This window comes from Oncorhynchus keta, chromosome 17 (genome assembly GCF_023373465.1).
Source record: "Oncorhynchus keta strain PuntledgeMale-10-30-2019 chromosome 17, Oket_V2, whole genome shotgun sequence".
Lineage (NCBI taxonomy): Eukaryota > Metazoa > Chordata > Actinopteri > Salmoniformes > Salmonidae > Oncorhynchus > Oncorhynchus keta.
Window position 1 is genome coordinate 2028475 of NC_068437.1, and position 17550 is coordinate 2046024.

The following is a 17550-nucleotide window of genomic DNA, read 5'->3' on the forward strand; positions in this document are numbered from 1 at the left end:
GTTGAACAGGCTGGTAATAGGGGTTGCGACAATGGCGGCGGAGAGTTTCAGAAATAGAGGGTCCAGATTGTCAAGACCAGCTGATTTGTACGGGTCCAGGTTCTGCAGCTCTTTCAGAACATCTGCTATCTGGATTTGGGTAAAGGAGAAGCTGGGGAGGCTTGGGCGAGTAGCTGGGGAGCTGTTGGCCGAGGTTGGAGTAGCCAGGAGGAAGGCATGGCCAGCCGTTGAGAAATGCTTGTTGAAGTTTTCGATTATCATGGATTTATCAGTGGTGACCGTGTTACCTAGACTCAGTGCAGTGGGCAGCTGGGAGGAGGTGCTCTTGATCTCCATGGACTTTACAGTGTCCCAGAACTTTTTGGAGTTAGAGCTATAGGATGCAAATTTCTGCTTGAAAAAGCTGGCCTTTGCTTTCCTGACTGACTGCGTGTATTGGCTCCTGACTTCTCTGAACAGCTGCATATCGCGGGGACTATTCGATGCTATTGCAGTCCGCCACAGGATGTTTTTGTGCTGGTCGAGGGCAGTCAGGTCTGGAGTGAACCAAGGGCTATATCTGTTCTTAGTTCTGCATTTTTTTAACGGAGCATGCTTATCTAAGATGGTGAGGAAGTTACTTTTAAAGAATGCATCCTCAACTGACGGGATGAGGTCAATATCCTTCCAGGATACCCGGGCCAGGTCGATTAGAAAGGCCTGCTCGCAGAAGTGTTTTAGGGAGCGTTTGACAGTGATGAGGGGTGGTCGTTTGACTGTGGGCCCGTAGCGGATACAAGGCAATGAGGCAGTGATCGCTGAGATTCTGATTGAAGACAGCGGAGGTGTATTTGGAGGGCCAGTTGGTCAGGATACACTTAGGTGTAACCTGTCAGAACAATTTTACAACAAATGTATCCAATGAAATCTTAATTATAGTGATCGCTACATCCACTTGACTTAACTGTACGCTGTGACGTAAAACTGTCATTTATAGAGTAATTTGGTGTATCATCAACAGTAAAATACTGTGAAACATTTTACAGCTGATGAAACTAACACTGTAAAAGTGTGAACAAATGTGATCAGTGTTATGTCCTTTGGATGATAGACCATTCTTGATACGGGAAACTGCTGAGCGTGAAAACCACAGCAGCATTGTAGTTCTTGACACACTCAAACTGGTGCGCCTGGCACCTACTACCATACCCCGTTCAAAGGCATTTAAATATGTTGTCTTGTCAATTCACCCTCTGGATACCACACATACACAATCCATGTCTCAAGGCTTAAAAGTTATTCTTTAACCTGTTTCCTCCCCTTCATCTACACTGATTGAAGTGGATTTAACAGCTGACATCAATAAGGGATCATAGCTTTCACCTGCAATCACCTGGTCAGTCTTTGTCATGGAAAGAGCAGGTGTTCCTAATGTTAAGTACACTCAGTGTATATAACCAGCATGTTTTGAATGGGTGGGGTTTTGGCTTCTAAAATAGCTAATAAACCAATAACAAAGAGAGAAAAAGTTGTTGCGAAAAAGCTATTTATGATCATTTTTTAACCCTTTGAATGGAAAACTATTACAGTAATCTACTTAATTTTTACACAGAAATGACTTAAAATGTATATAAAAATGGCTGCATTGGGCCTTTAAGCCTTAAATGGTTGAACATTTTGCCATTTCTTTTTGGTCTGTTTTGCCCTGTAGTCTCTGCCATTTTGGAAGCCTTTGTTAAGGCCTCTAGTAGTGCAAGTAATATAAAACACCAAATATTCACAAACGCATTACCTAGCAGCCAACCTGCTTACACCAATCCAATGTAATTACAGTAAAATATTGTGAAATACAAACCCCTCCCCTCAATGAATTTCATTCATTCAGTTATCCATTCATTCACTCATTCATTATGATTACAGTAGCATTTATTTTTTTACAGTATAATACATGCAATTGTTTGGTATCGTACTGTGTGTAATTACACAGTACTTGCTTTGATAATGTATTTAGATTACAGTAGATTTACTGCAATATAAAATACAGTTACTTACTTGCCACTTTTCTTCCTGTAAGTTACTGTCAAATTCATGGCATCCTCTTTACAGTGTAACTGGCAAAATATTACACTTCACATTCTCATTACATACTCTAATCCAATTGTGATAAGTACTATAGTGCTGTAAGCGACTGTGTTTTGTAATTTTTGAGCATCAAAATGAGGTTAAATTAAAAAAATATATATACCTGATCAATATTCCACTTATAGTAAAGTTGGTGAATTATGTGCAATAATAATGGCATGTGACGTTGAATCAAATGAAAAATGACAGGCCTACAATATTACATAACGTTTCCTTCAAATTGTGCAGAGAACATGGTCTGCTGGCCGGCAATATGATTCCACATGAATTCAAATGTGGCTCTTGAATCTATCTCCACTTCACTGCTTTACTGTAGCCTAAAGAAGAAAATATGTCCACGTAAACCCCATCACGCCACATTTGTAGTCTTTCACCCTAGCCTCCATGATGTTCATTCTGCATTTCCTCCCAAGTATTTTCCACTCCGTGCCAGGAATTTATACAAGTGCCAGGCGGTCACCTGAGACACGTGTGACAGTTACTTTCTTTACTATCAAATGAGGAGAGACAAACTTATCACACAGGTCAGAGTTATACTTAAGTGAATAAAGATTTTGTTTATTAATACGGGAGCAGATCAAGACAACACACACATATAAAGTGAATCGATTGAGTGCTCTAGATGAGTGTTCTAACAACCCCTTATTCTGTTGCATAAAACAACCATTTGATGCAATAACAGCATTATAACATAATCTTGTAATTTCTCTCACACACGTGATAGGATTTGGGACTTGTGAAATGACCATCTTTTAGGATATGAAGCCACTGGAATCCCCAAATGACACGGGACAACAGACGTGTGCCAGGGAATGTACCAATACAAGGATTAAACTTTCAAAACATCTGAATTGTTAAGCGTTTAATCATTAGGCAGCAAGAGGGATCGAAGGAGAAGTAATTCTGTGGTCTTAGAACCCAGTGCCATGACGAAGCAGACTGGACGTTCAAGATCCTGCTTCCCTTCCACAGCCATGTCTGTACATCGTACGTGCACTGGACATCTGATTCAAATGTTCTCAAGTTCAACCAAATAATATAAATGTCTAGTATAAATGTGACCAACTGGCTCAAAATGGTCTTATGTAGCAACATTTGAAATTGTGTTTTTTACATTGGATAAAAAAAAAGAGAAATGGTATATCATACAATTCATTTTTTTAGGAACAATGGGAAAGTAACTCTGCTTTGAAAGTTGATAAACTTGTAAACTCACTTTTGAGAAAATGGCCTTTGAAAGTTTTGGTACCTAGTGAAGAGCTTTTCTTTGTCTACAACCATTCAGCATCATTCACACCCTCTTAAGCTTTAGCCCCACCCATCTCGTTTCGCTGTCGGAGTGTTCGGAACGCAGACTTGACGCTCTGGCCGATGATGTGTTTACCTCTGGATAACATGAAAACAGCCTAACCAGCTCTGCTGGCAACAATTGCATTACACTTTTTTGCCGACGTTTACTGACACTGGCCATATTCAATGGGTGTTACGCATTTATAAATTCATCAGTTATTAGGGGCTCTGGCATACTCAGATTGAATTTACAAACTAACCTGAAATGGTTAGTTGCATAGTGGAGTCTTTTGTTAAGAAATGTAGCTAGCTAGCTAGGTAAACAATGAACCTAGCTAGGTAAATAAAGTGTAAGATCATACACATCACGTAGCGTTAGCTAGCGTTCCAGCCAGCTAACGTTAGCTAGTTAAACAACAAATAATGTCGTTACTACCCTGCATGAATCAGATGGAAGATAACCAACTAGATTCAATGTTAGTTAGCTAACATTAGGCTAACAAGTAAAGCAAATGGCTCTGAGAAACAAATAATAACATCATATACGTAATGTTAGCTAGCGAGCCAGCCAGGCAGCTAGCTAACATTAGGCTCTAACTAGCCAAGCAAACGGCTCTGGGATACGAATAATAATATCATACACGTAACGTTAGCTAGGAAGCCAGCCACAGCTAGCTAACATTAGGCTCTAACTAGCCAAGCAAACGGCTCTGGGATACGAATAATAATATCATACACGTAATGTTAGCTAGCGAGCCAGCCAGGCAGCTAGCTAACATTAGGCTCTAACTAGCCAAGCAAACGGCTCTGGGATACGAATAATAATATCATACACGTAACGTTAGCTAGGAAGCCAGCCACAGCTAGCTAACATTAGGCTCTAACTAGCCAAGCAAACGGCTCTGGGATACGAATAATAATATCGTACACGTAACGTTAGCTAGGGAGCCAGCCAGCTAACGTCAGCTAGATGGCTAACAGTACAATTTAGCTTGAAATGAAACCACTTTCTGTCAAAATTAGAAATGTGTAATATCTGAAAATGTAGCTAGCGAGACTATCTTACCTGTATACAGTGGGGCAAAAAAGTACTTAGTCAGCCACCAATTGTGCAAGTTCTCCCACTTAAAAAGATGAGAGAGGCCTGTAATTTTCATCATAGGTACACTTCATCTATGACAGACAAAATGAGAAAAAAAATCCAGAAAATCACATTGTAGGATTTTTAATGAATTTATTTGCTAATTATGGTGGAAAATAAGTATGAGGTCAATAACAAAAGTTTCTCTCAATACTTTGTTATATACCCTTTGTTGGCAATGACAGAGATCAAACGTTTTCTGTAATTCTTCACAAGGTTTTCACACACTGTTGCTGGTAGTTTGGCCCATTCCTCCATGCAGATCTCCTCTAGAGTAGTGACCCGCGACATGCTGAAACAAGTCACAAATGAAACTGTTTCCAGGGTATATTTTAACAATCAATGAACTAATGTGTCAGTCCCCCAAAACTTCTACAAACAATAGGCTACAAACAGTAGGCCTAGTGCACACAATCCAAAAAGCTTCAGTTATTTATGAAAAATAGGCACAATATTAAAGTATAGAGGAGACTGGGGTTATTTGTCTCAGGAGTTGGTTGTCACAGTGCTAATTACTCTCAAAATGGCTCTGTTTGTTATTTTTTAAAGTTTGAATATGTGAACTCTTTGAAAGAACACATCCACCTGGTTAATTTATGTCAGCATGATATAAATGTTTTTCATACACTCCCATTCAAAAGTTTGGGGTCACTTAGAAATGTCCTTGTTATCCATGAAAACATACATGAAATGAGTTGCAAAATGAATAGGAAATATAGTCAAGACGTTGTCAATGTTATAAATAATGATTTTTAATTGAAATAATAATTGTGTTCCTCCATTTGCAGCAATTACAGCCTTGCAGATCTTTGGCATTCTAGTTGTCAATTTGTTGAGGGAATCTGAAGAGATTTCAACCCATGCTTCCTGAAGCACCTCCCACAAGTTGGATTGGCTTGATGGGCACTTCTTACATACCATACGGTCAAGCTGCTCCCACAACAGCTCAATAGGGTTGAGATCCAGTGACAGTGCTGGCCACTCCATTATAGACACAATACCAGCTGACTGCTTCTTCCCTAAATAGTTATTGCATAGTTTGGAGCTGTGCTTTGGGTAATTGTCCTGTTGTAGGAGGAAATTGGCTCTAATTAAGCGCCGGCCACAGGGTATGGCATGGCGTTGCAAAATTGAGTGATAGCCTTCCTTCTTCAAGATCCCTTTTACCCTGTACAAATCTCCCACTTTCCCACCACCAAAGCACCCCCAGACCATCACATTACCTCCACCATGCTTCACAGATTGTGTCAAGCACCCCTTCAGCATTTTTTCCTTTTTTTCTGCGTCTCATGAATGTTGTTCTTTCATCTTGTAATCCGAACACCTCAAACTTAGATTTGTCTTAGATTTGTCTTTTTTCCAATCTTCCTTGGTCCAGGCACTGTGTTATTTCTCCTATCTTAATCTTTTCTTTTTATTGGCCAGTCTGAGATATGGCTTTTTCTGTGCAAATCTGCCTAGAAGTCCAGCATCCCGGAGTCACCTCTTCACTGTTGACGTTGAGACTGGTGTTTTGCAGGTACTACTTAATGAAGCTGCCAGTTGAGGACTTGTGAGGCATCTGTTTCTCAAACTAGACACTCTAATGTACTTGTCCTCTTGCTCAGTTGTGCACCGGGGAGTCACACTCATCTTTCTATTCTGGTTAGAGACAGATTGCGCTGTTCTGTGAAGGGAGTAGTACACAGTGTTGTACGAGATCTTCAGTTTCTTGGCAATTTCTCACACGGGATAGCCTTCATTTCTCAAAACAAGAATAGACTTACGAGTTTCAGAAGAAAGTCCTTTGTTTCGGGCCATTTTGAGCCTGTAATCGAACCCACAAATGCTGATGCTCCAGATACTCAACTAGTCTAAAGAAGGACAGTTGTATTGCTTCTTTAACTAGCACAACAGTTTTCAGCTGTGCTAACATAATTGCAAAAGAGTTTTCTAATTATCAATTATTATTTTAAAATGATAAACATCGATTAGCTAACACAACGTGCCATTGGAACACAGGAGTGATGGTTGCTGATATTGGGCCTTTGTACGCCTATGTAGATATTCCATTAAAAATCATCCGTGTCCAGCTACAATAGTCCTTTACAACAATATCCATGTCTACACTGTATTTCTGATCAATTTGATTATATTTTAATGGACAAAAACAACAAAATTAGACACAAACTTTTGAACAGTAGCGTAGGTGACAGTGAAAGAAAATGTGGGTATCAAATCAAATCCAATTGTATTTGTCACATGCCCCGACTACAACAGGTGTAGTAGACCTTACAGTGAAATGCTTACTTTACAAGCCCTTAACCAACCATGCCTTAAGTTAAGAAAAACATTTAAATAAGTGTTAAGTAAAAAATAGAAAATCAAAGTAACAAATTATTAAACAGCAGCAGTAAAATAACAAGCGAGGCAATATACCAGGGGTACCGGTAGAGTCAATGTGAGGGGACACCGGTTAGTCGAGGTAATTGGGGTAATATATACATGCAGGTAGAGGTAAATTGACTATGCATAAATAATAAACAGAGCGTAAAAGAGGGGGGGGGGGGACAGTGCAAACAGTCGGGGTAGCCCTTTGAGTAGCTGTTCAGGAGTCTTATGGCTTGGGGGTAGAAACTGTTAAGAAGCCTTTTGGACCTCGACTTGGTGTCCGGTACCGCTTGCCGTGCGGAAGCAGAGAGAACAGTCTATGACTAGGGTGGCTGGAGTCTTTGACAATTTTATGGCCTTCCTCTGACACTGCCTAATATATAGGTCCTAGATGGCAGGAAGCTTGGCCCCAGTGATGTACTGGGTCGTACGCACTACCCTCTGTAGTGCCTTGCACTCGGAGGCCGAGCAGTTGCCATTCCAGGCAGTGATGCTCTCGATGGTGCAGCTGTAGATGGTGCAGCTGTAGCCATGAACAATTATGTTCGTTGAAAAGAGGAAAGGGAGAGATATATTTCAAAACTATTTCTGAGTTCCTAAGTCAAGTCATGTGGTAACTAGCATCTTAATTAGCGTTGGGTGGGTGGTTGTCATAATCAACTCCATTATAAAAACAAATTGGTGTTGATTGTGGGCAATTCTATGGTAACATAATGATGGTAACTGTAATGGCTCTCGTCCTCCTCTTCTGAGGAGGAGTAGTGAGAAGGATCGGAGGACCAATTTGCAGCGTGGTAAGTGTTGATGATGTAATATTTAATTAATCAAACTGAACACTGAAATACAAAAAACAATAAAGTGAACGAAGGAAAACCGAAACAGTCCTGTCTGGCAACATACACAAAGACAGAAAATAAACACCCACGAAACACAGGTGGAAAAAGGCTACCGAAGTATGATTCTCAATCAGAGACAACTAACGACACCTGCCTCTGATTGAGAACCATACTAGGCGGAACCTTGAAACCAACATAGAAAAGCAAAAATAGACTGCCCACCCCAACTCACGCCCTGACCATACTAAAACAAAGACAAAACAAAGGAACTAAGGTCAGAACGTGACAGTAACAGAATGACATCATTGGTCCCTGTTCTGTACAATACAGAAATGCATAATAATGAATGTCATTATCTTCATGGTAAAAATGTAGAATCGTCCTTTTGTATGCGTGGTTATTATTCTATATACTGGCTATTATTCTAATGAGCTTCACCTCCAAAAAAGACCAAAATTGGTTGAGCCCGGACTGGACCAAATCTGTACCAATCATAGACATCTATGTTTCACAGGTTTGGACATCACAGAACAGCACAGTAGAGAACAGTACAGCACAGTTTAGTACAGTACAAAAGAGTACAGTACAAAAGAGTACAGTACAGTATAGTACAATTACAGTCAATCATACTGTACTCTACGCTAGTGTGCTCAAATGTACTGTACTGTACTGTACTGAACTCTATTGTATTGTACTGAACTCTAGTCTACTGTACTGTATTGTACTGAACTATACTCTACTGTTTTCTAAGACCCCTCTTCCATATGTTGTTTGACCAGAAATCATTAGGATGACAACATACCAAAAACATTCATATTTAAATTAAAATATCCTTGGAATGTTGTCCTAACATTCCCTAAAATGTAACAACCACAAAATAACATTCCCCGAACCCAAACGTTCTCATTAGGTTTCCAGGTAATGTAATAAATAGCACAATGTAACAGTAATGTTTTTTTGGACCGGGTTATTACTATTAACATACTGCTGCGACAACATGTGAGAACAAAATTCTGGGAACATTCTTGCAACATCAGGAAAATGTTTTTTTTATTTTTTTTTTACAGTTTTTGTGTTATGAGAACATTTGCCACAACCTAACGAATGTTCTGGGCACTTTCACAGAACCAATTTTGGTTTGCTGGGCATATTGTTCAGGGACATTACAATAAATCCTAAGATCTTTTTTTGCTAGTACTATAGAGAGCTCACTTCCTTGCCTCCCTCTCACACACATATTTTTTAGAACAAAAATATGACAGCACTCGTAAATTGACATTCACACGCACAAATTTACTCAATATGTCATGTTATTATCAAGGGATAAAATGCGGAATGTTGTTAGGAATATTGTTAAATCATATGCTATATGCTATATTGCTTATTTTCCTGTTACAAAAGGAATAAGCTACTAGCAAACATTGTGACAATCAACCCCCATACTGTGTGACAACCAACCCCACAATGGGGCTGGTTGTCACAAGTGGACAGAGGGGTTTGATGGCTTATAACTAACTCCATGTTGGAATAAGATATGCAGGATAAAACGGGACCCCATTTCAACCAAAGACCTTGGTCTTTCTCATAATATTGAAAAGACTCATGTAAAATATACAGGTGCTGACAAATACACACAAGAATAAAAAGTGTGACAACCATCATAAAAGCCACTTATGTATGTAAAATTGATTGATTTGGAAACGACCATTTTGGAAAACATATCCTGATGGGTTTATGTGAATAAAACGCCTATATGAATAGGCTGATATCTGTCTGACAGGCTGAACCGGTTGTGTGTATGCCACACACTCAGAGAGAGAGAGAGAGAGATAGAGAGAGAGAGAAACCGTTCCCGTACCTTCAGCTCCACATGACAGTGCACCGGCGACCATGTCATGCTATAACACTCCGTCTCCGTCGCCTCATTCACCTCCAAAGAGATTTTAACGTCCGCCACGGAATCCCATGTGTAGCAGAACTCCGTCTTATTGAGCCAGCACAGGTTCCTGACAAACGGCACTTCAATATCGGGGTTCCCCACGTTGCCCACGTCAATCTCCACGTAGGTCTTGTCTTCTGTCAGTGTCTGTATGACCAGAGAGTGAGTCCGTCTCTCCCAGATAAGCCCGCTATAACTCCCCTTTAGGATCCAGTTCTTGTTAGGCTGATCCACCACTTGCCAGTATATGATCCCAATGGTCATGACGAAAAAGACTGCCACCCCGAGACAGGCAATAGCTCCCTTCCAAGTTTCGTTCATCTCCTTCAATCCCGTATCCCATGTTACCTCAGGGATGGGGCTAGGGTTCCTATTTCGAGCGTGAGGCATGTTTGTTTTTGAAATGATCAAGAATCAAATTTTAAAAATGAAGAAAAAAATCTCTGCAAGTGGTTGTTGAAAAGCTTGGGTGCCTCATCATCATGTCATGTAGGTTTCAAAGTGGCTGAACGTTTGTTAGTCTACTTTTCAACAATCTCCAACACGCGGTGTTACCGCAGGTTTTGCGCAATTATGCCAGCTAGAGACAACTGGTCAAAGTGTCATGTGAGTAAGAACGGTTAAAAAAAAAATCCCAACCGCTGCAAAAACGAATTAGGGAAAGATTGACTTACCACATGCTGCCGCGGTTTAAAAGTGTTCCTTTTTAATAACATTGAACGCTGTGCTGTGAGTGAGCAGCCTTAACTCGGGTTTGGCAGCAATGCCTAGCTCCTTAGACTCCGACTTGCTTGCCCTGCGGTTTTTGCCCGGGTCTGACGTAACGCCAGGCTGTTTCTTCAGAAAGGTAGAGTAGAGAGGATATAGTGATAAGGGAGCCGGTAGACGCGAGGAGCTTGGCTTGACAGGCAGTCCCAGAGCAGCCGGTTGGGGCGAGCAGGCCATTGGCGGTGGGGAGTGACCGGTGCTCGCTCCCTTTGCATGCGCTCCAACTGGCAGGCTCGCCATTGCACGTTTTTACAACACTGCGCTTAAGTTAATATCAGCCGAATAAATATTAATTTGGAGAGGGGTAAAATGGTGTAGTTTAACAATTTTTGGAACTCAATGTCTTTAGGTTACAATTGACTTGACTTTCTATGGAGTAGGCCTATAGTGGGCAAAACATCAACAAGTAGGTTACATTTGGCCAGTTGTAATTCAATTTGACCTTAAAAGCCGATATTCACAGAAAGCTATCTGGATGCAATTTATGTTGCTTGAAATAAGTGTCAGTGTCTCAACCTCCAAAATTGCCTGCAATTTAATTGAATTGAATCACAAGAAATATAAATCAATCATAGAGCAATAGCCTAATGGTCACTTGTTGTAGGTACTAACCCTGCCATGGCTCGTTGGTCAAAGCATATTGGGAAATGAATGGATTTTTCTGTAGGGTTTTTGGATAAATGCTGAAATTAAGGTATGTGATTAAAACTGGTGTAGGAGATCTTATACATTTTGTTCTATGACAATCTTCTTCAGCTAACATAACCTTTTGTGAATTTTGAAGCGTTTATGTAATCAAAACAAGCATAAAGGCTTCATAATTCATATAGGTCATGTTAACTGACTGATATTATATCATAGAATAAAATGTGTAAGATGTACTGAGTCTGTGTTAACCTCAGACCTTATTTTTGGCATTTATCATAAAACCCCATTCTTTTTCCACTTATGTCCCCCATACAGTATGAATGGCTGAACGAACCAGAGGTAACTCATTTCCGTTTTTTAGGACCACAAGCTGGTCAGCTCTATACCATTCTGTTAGGAACCCATTTGTCTTGTCAACACAGCTGTTACTGCTGCTTCAAACCACAACAAAATTATATATGCCAAATGAGAAATGTATAACAAATTCTAGACCCCATGGTTAGTCAAGGATTATGTACATGGTCTAGCTGTCGATAAATGTAATTTTAAAAGTGAACCCAGACTTTTCTCGTTCCAGTTTCAACTGAAATTGTCCAACGTGAACTGCGCTAGCTAGATATCTAGCTTAGCTCATCACTAGCCTGGTTAGCTAGCTAGCTTGGTAAAACTGGTTGAAAACAGGCAACCTTTTGGCAAGATCGATGCTTTTACAATTACCAAATGTTTGGATAAAAAAATGATACATGAAATTGTAATAACACATGGAACTCTTTATGCCTTGGAAGAAGTGGCTCTTTATAAACTGTGTAATTTATTACTGAACCGGAGCATGGCGTAACAGACAGGCAGTCGCAGCTTCACTAACAACGTGTGTCTTGGGTGTGTCACAATTAGGTGGTGAGCCATAGCAAGCTATCTGCTTTAGTTTGGGAGATGATTGATCTCTGTTGAGGGAGAAGCTGGTTTTTACATGACTGGTTTTCAAAATGCGTTTTTTGACAGAAATACCTTCTGGAACATGTGAACTTTCAAGTGCCTTAGTAGCAAACGTGTATGCCATCTGTAAATACGAATACAATTGTTAAGTTACGAGCCGAGTTGATTTAGCAATGGAAAAAGCCAGGAACCTTCCCGCTAGCCATGATCGGATGAGATAAGTTAGGATTGGTTTGTCATCTAGCACGCTTCTGTCTATAATGAGCTGCTCAGTTGTTGTAGGTAATCCTTTCTAACTGGGATTTATTTTAAAGATATCTATCCACTTTCCGGAGGACCAAATTTTGAAGTCAGTGGAATGCCAGGTGGAAGCAGAGTATGATAGCTAAGGAGATGGAGAAAATGTAGGCGTTTGATTGCAAATGTGGAGGGAGTCAAAAAGAGAACACAGAAGGCTGTTTATAAAACACCTCTCTGGATCACATCCTCAAACTAAAGGCAACCATGGCATCCATGACAGAAAAGGAGAAGCCTTCATTCATGTTTACAGGTGAAAGAGTCTTGCTTGCTACATTTTCAAATATTATAATTTTCTACTTTTGTCAGAGAGTTGTTTTTCATTGCAAGTTAAAGCGTACTGATAGCTAACGTTAACTGGCTTTCTAGCTAACATTACTGTTACGCCCGGGGTGTAGTGGAGAAAGAAGTCAGGCGCAGGAAGCAGAGAGTTCAGGGTAGCGCTGCTTTATTTGCATCACAACAGTGAAAACGACGGCAACTTAAACAGTCCAGCAAAATACAAAATACACGGACAACCATGACCTACAGCCGTGTACAACAACCTACATGATAGGTTCGTCAAGGAGTGACGGAGTGAGTCTTGGGCCAACTCCGCCCATGGGACGTACCTCGACCACTCCCTGCGCCTGTCCTGGCAATACGACCGCAGAAACCTACCCACCTCCTGGTTCACTCTCTCCACCTGCCCATTACTCTCGGGGTGATAACCGGAGGTCAGGCTGACCGAATGCTCCATGAATGCTCTCCATACCCGGGACGTGAACTGGGGACCCCAATCAAAACCGATGTCCTCCGGCACCCCGTAGTGCCGGAAGACGTGGGTAAATAACGCCTCCGCAGTCTGTAGGGCTGTAGGGAGACCGGGCAACGGGAGGAGACGGCAGGACTTAGAAAACCGATCCACAACCACCAAGGTGGGCCACCAATACTTCCCCCGGAGGCCCCGCACTGTCCTCACCACCCCAGGATGACCCGAGGAGGGTAGGGCGTGAGACCACCGAATCAGTTGGTCCCGAACACCAAGCAGCACATACTTACGCCCAGCCAGCGAAGGCTCCGCCCATAACGCCCGCTCGATGTCCGAGTCCACATCCCATACCACTGGTGCCATCAGCCTCGAGGCTGGAAGGATGGGAGTAGGCTCGGTGGACCGATCCTCGGTGTCATAGAGACGGGACAGCGCGTCAGCCTTTATGTTCATGGAGCCTTGTCTATAAGACAGAGTGAACCTAAATCGGGTGAAGAACATGGCCCACCGTGCCTGACGCGGATTCAGTCTCCTAGCTGCCCGAATATACTCCAGATTCTGGTGGTCGGTCCAGATGAGAAAGGGGTGCTTAGCCCCCTCAAGCCAGTGTCTCCACACTCTCAGGGCCTTGACCACTGCTATCAACTCCCAGTCCCCCACATCATAGTTACACTCCGCCGTATTGAGCTTCCTTGAAAAGAAAGTGCAGGGGCGGAGTTTTGGTGGCGTACCCGAACGCTGTGATAGCACGGCACCCACCCCAGCCTCGGACACATCCGCCTCCACTATGAATGCTAGAGAGGGTTCCGGGTGTGCCAACACGGGTGCATCTGTGAACAGCGCCTTCAACCTATTGAAAGCTCTGTCAGCCTCTGCTGACCAACGCAATCACACCGGCCCCCCATTCAGCAGTGAGTTAACGGGGGCCGTTACCTGGCCAAAACCCCGGATAAACCTCCGGTAGTAATTGGCAAATCACAAAAACCGCTGCACCTCCTTCACCGTGGTAGGAGTCGGCCAATCAATGCACGGCTGCAGACCTCCCTCCTTTTTCTTCACAAAAAATAAACTAGAGGAGACGGGTGAGATGGAGGGCCGAATGTACCCCTGCCCCAGAGATTCCGTGACATATGTCTCCATAGCCAATGTCTCCTCCTGGGACAAGGGGTACACGTGACTCTTGGGAAGTGCAGCGTTTACCTGGAGATTTATCGCACAATCCCCCTGTCGATGAGGTGGCAATTTAGTCGCTCTTTTCTTACTGAAAGCGATTGCCAAATCGGAATTTTCAGGGGGGATGCGCACCGTGGAACCCTGGTCTGGACTCTCCACCGACGTGGCACCGATGGAAACTCCCAGACACCTTCCGATGGCCAGGGAATCCCCAGCACCACTGGAAACGCTGGTGAATCGTTAACGAAGACTAATTCTCGCCATCACGGTTGACAACTCCATTGTGTCCTCCTCCCACTCCCAGACACCTTCCAGAACACTCCTCTGACCACCCCTGGAGAACCCCCAGTCTCCACGAAATCTTAGGATTGTGACTAGCCAGCCAGGGCAATCCCCAGCACCACTGGAAACGCTGGTGAATCGCTGCTCTGGCTCCCCAACAAACTCCCTCACGAGCCACTCAATCACCACCTTCCGCCCCCCCACCTATGATTCCCTCACCCCCCTTAAAAGATTTAGATGCACTATTGTCACCATGTAAGTCGCTCTGGATAAGAGCAGTGGAAAATGTAATTCGCCGATTCCCCTGGCCTCCTGACCAACCCTGACCCTAACGGCCGGCTGTCTAGGGAGTGCACGGGGAAGGGATAGGATTCGCGATGGACCAGATGATGGAGAGAAGACCACTCCTCTCCCATCGGTCCATTCTCTCCATCATCTGGTCCATCGTGAATCCTATCCGATGGAGGACGGTGTCACCGGACAGGCGGGAGACTCCGGCAGCTCCGGAGTGAAGGGCGATTCCGGCAGCACCGGAGTAACGGACGGCTCTTGCAGCTCCTGACTGACCGGCGGCTCTGGCAGCTCCTGACTGGCGGGCGGCTCTGGCAGCTCCTGACAGACGGGCGACTCTGGCAGCTCCTGACAGACGGGCGACTCTGGCAGCTCAGGACAGACGGGAGACTCTGGCAGCTCTGGACAGACTGGAGATTCTGGCCGATCTGGACAGGCGGGAGACTCTGTAGGGAGGAGACGGAGAGACAGCCTGGTGCGGGGGGCTGCCACTGGAGGCCTGGTGTGTGGAGGAGGCACCGGATAGACCGGACCGTGGAGGCGCACTGGAGGCCTCGAGCACCGAGCCTGTCCAACCCTACCTGGCTGGATACTCCCCGTAGCCAGGCCAGTGTGGCAAGGTGGAATCGACTGCACTGGGCTGTGCTGGCGAACTGGGGACACCATGCGCAGGGCTGGTGCTATGTACCCCGGCCCGAGGAGACACACTGGAGACCAGATGCGCTGAGCCGGCTTCATGGCACCTGGCTTGATGCCCACTCTAGCCCGGCCGATACGAGGCGCTGCTATGTAACGCACCGGGCTATGCCTGCGCCCCGGGGACACTGTGCGCCTCACGGCATAACACGGTGCCTGCCCTGTCCACCTCTCTCCACGGTAAGCACGGGGAGCTGGCTCAGGTCTCCTACCTGACTTAGCCACAATCCCTCTGTGCCCCTCCAAGACATTTTTGGGGCTGCCTCTCGTCCCAGCCGCGCTGCCATGCTATATGCCGCCTCTCGGCTTTCGCTGCCTCCAGCTCTGCCTTGGGGCGGTGATATTCTCCCGGATGTACCCAGGGTCCCTTGCCGTCCAAGATCTCCTCCCAAGTCCAGGAGTCTTGAACCCTCTGCTCCTGGGTACCACGCTGCTTGGTCCGGTTGTGGTGGGTGATTCTGTAACGCTTGTCTTCGTCCTCCTCAGACGAGGAGTAAGAAATGTCAGACCAATGCGCAGCGTGGTCGGTGTCCATGTTGTATTTCATACGAATACTGAACACTTGAACAAAAAACAATAAAATGACAAAAAAATCGGACAGTCCTGAACGTTGAAGCAAAACACAGAACAGAAAATAATCACCCACAACTCAACGGTGAAACCAGGCTACCTAAGTATGGTTCTCAATCAGGGACAACGATTGACAGCTGCCTCTGATTGAGAACCATACCAGGCCAAACACAGAAATCCCAAATTATAGAAAAAAGAATATAGACTGCCCACCCCAACTCACGCCCTGACCAATCCTAAAACAAAGACAAAACAAAGGAACTAAGGTCAGAACGTGACATAGTAGTTCGGTGACGACGACCGCCGAGCGCCACCCGAACAGGAGGGGGAGCCACCTTCGGTAGGAGTCGTGACAATTACATGTATGAACTATGCAGTACTATTATTAGCATCTCAGAGCAAATTGCATTTCTAGTTATAGCCTAATGTTAGCTAGCTAGCTAACATTGAACCTAGTTTGTTAGTGTTTAGCTGCCTGTAGATTCATGCAGGGTAGTATTGTTATGAGTTGAGATTATAGTTAATTGGTTAGCTAGCTAGCTACATGTCTAAACAAAAGACTCCACGATGCAACTAACCATTTCACTGTACCGTTTACACCTTCTGTATCCTGTCCATGTGAGAAAGAAACTTTTGTACATTTTTATATAGTGTGTGTTTACCAGAGACAGTAATGTAAAGAACAACATTACCCCCACCAAAGTCAAATCAGGATATAACGTTAGGCCAACGAGACAGAGTCCATGTTCTAAAATTCTTCCAGTAGAATGCCCTGCTTTTGTTTCTTCACACTCACAACTGTAAGCTATTTTCTTTAATATTCTGTAACTTGTAAATAATGATCTTGTTGTGAGTTTATTTTCCTGTAATATTGAACTGTTTACAGACATGTCGATAGATGTAGTATAAACCAGCCTTTTGTCTTGAAATCTTTGGTTGTTTAGTACACGAATGTACTCACTGTTTAACACATGGCCTCACATGTGAATCCTTAAAGAGATGAGTGGGGGTATGTATATAGATTCAGAACTTTTGTGAAATAGCACAGTTACAAATATAAATCAAACTGGATGGACATCAGAAATAGAGGAAGGACTAAAAACAAACAAAATATAACTATTGTAAAATAGATTGTGTCTGTAAAGTGTCTGTGTATAAGATATGTAAACTGAAGCTAGAAGCCTTAGTGTTTATTGGTTTACTCTAATTGGGGGGGGGGTGGTAGGGTTTGCGGGGAATAATAAAGGTATATTCTAAAAAAAAGTCTGTATGTCTATATAGGTATGTATATATGTGTATATGTATGCATGCATGTATGTATATGGATATATATTTACAAAAAAATATATGGGGGATTGGAAATGATGCAGACAATTACATTGATGGAAGCAACATTCTTTACTCAATATTAAGCTGATCCACCCCTTAAAATATATATTTT

The 17550-nt window shown here is 43.3% G+C and overlaps 1 protein-coding gene across 1 annotated transcript in view; it reads right to left on the reverse strand.

The window, feature by feature from the left end:
• The window catches only part of si:ch211-236l14.4 (SITS-binding protein), an 85206-nt gene extending 74511 nt beyond the window's left edge, over positions 1-10695 (reverse strand). Inside the window, exon 1 of the mRNA XM_035790381.2 lies at positions 9617-10695. Within this exon, the coding sequence (XP_035646274.1) occupies positions 9617-10087 (471 nt within the window). The 5' untranslated portion in view covers positions 10088-10695. The remainder of the gene's footprint in view (positions 1-9616) is intronic.
• Positions 10696-17550: the final 6855 nt, after the last annotated feature.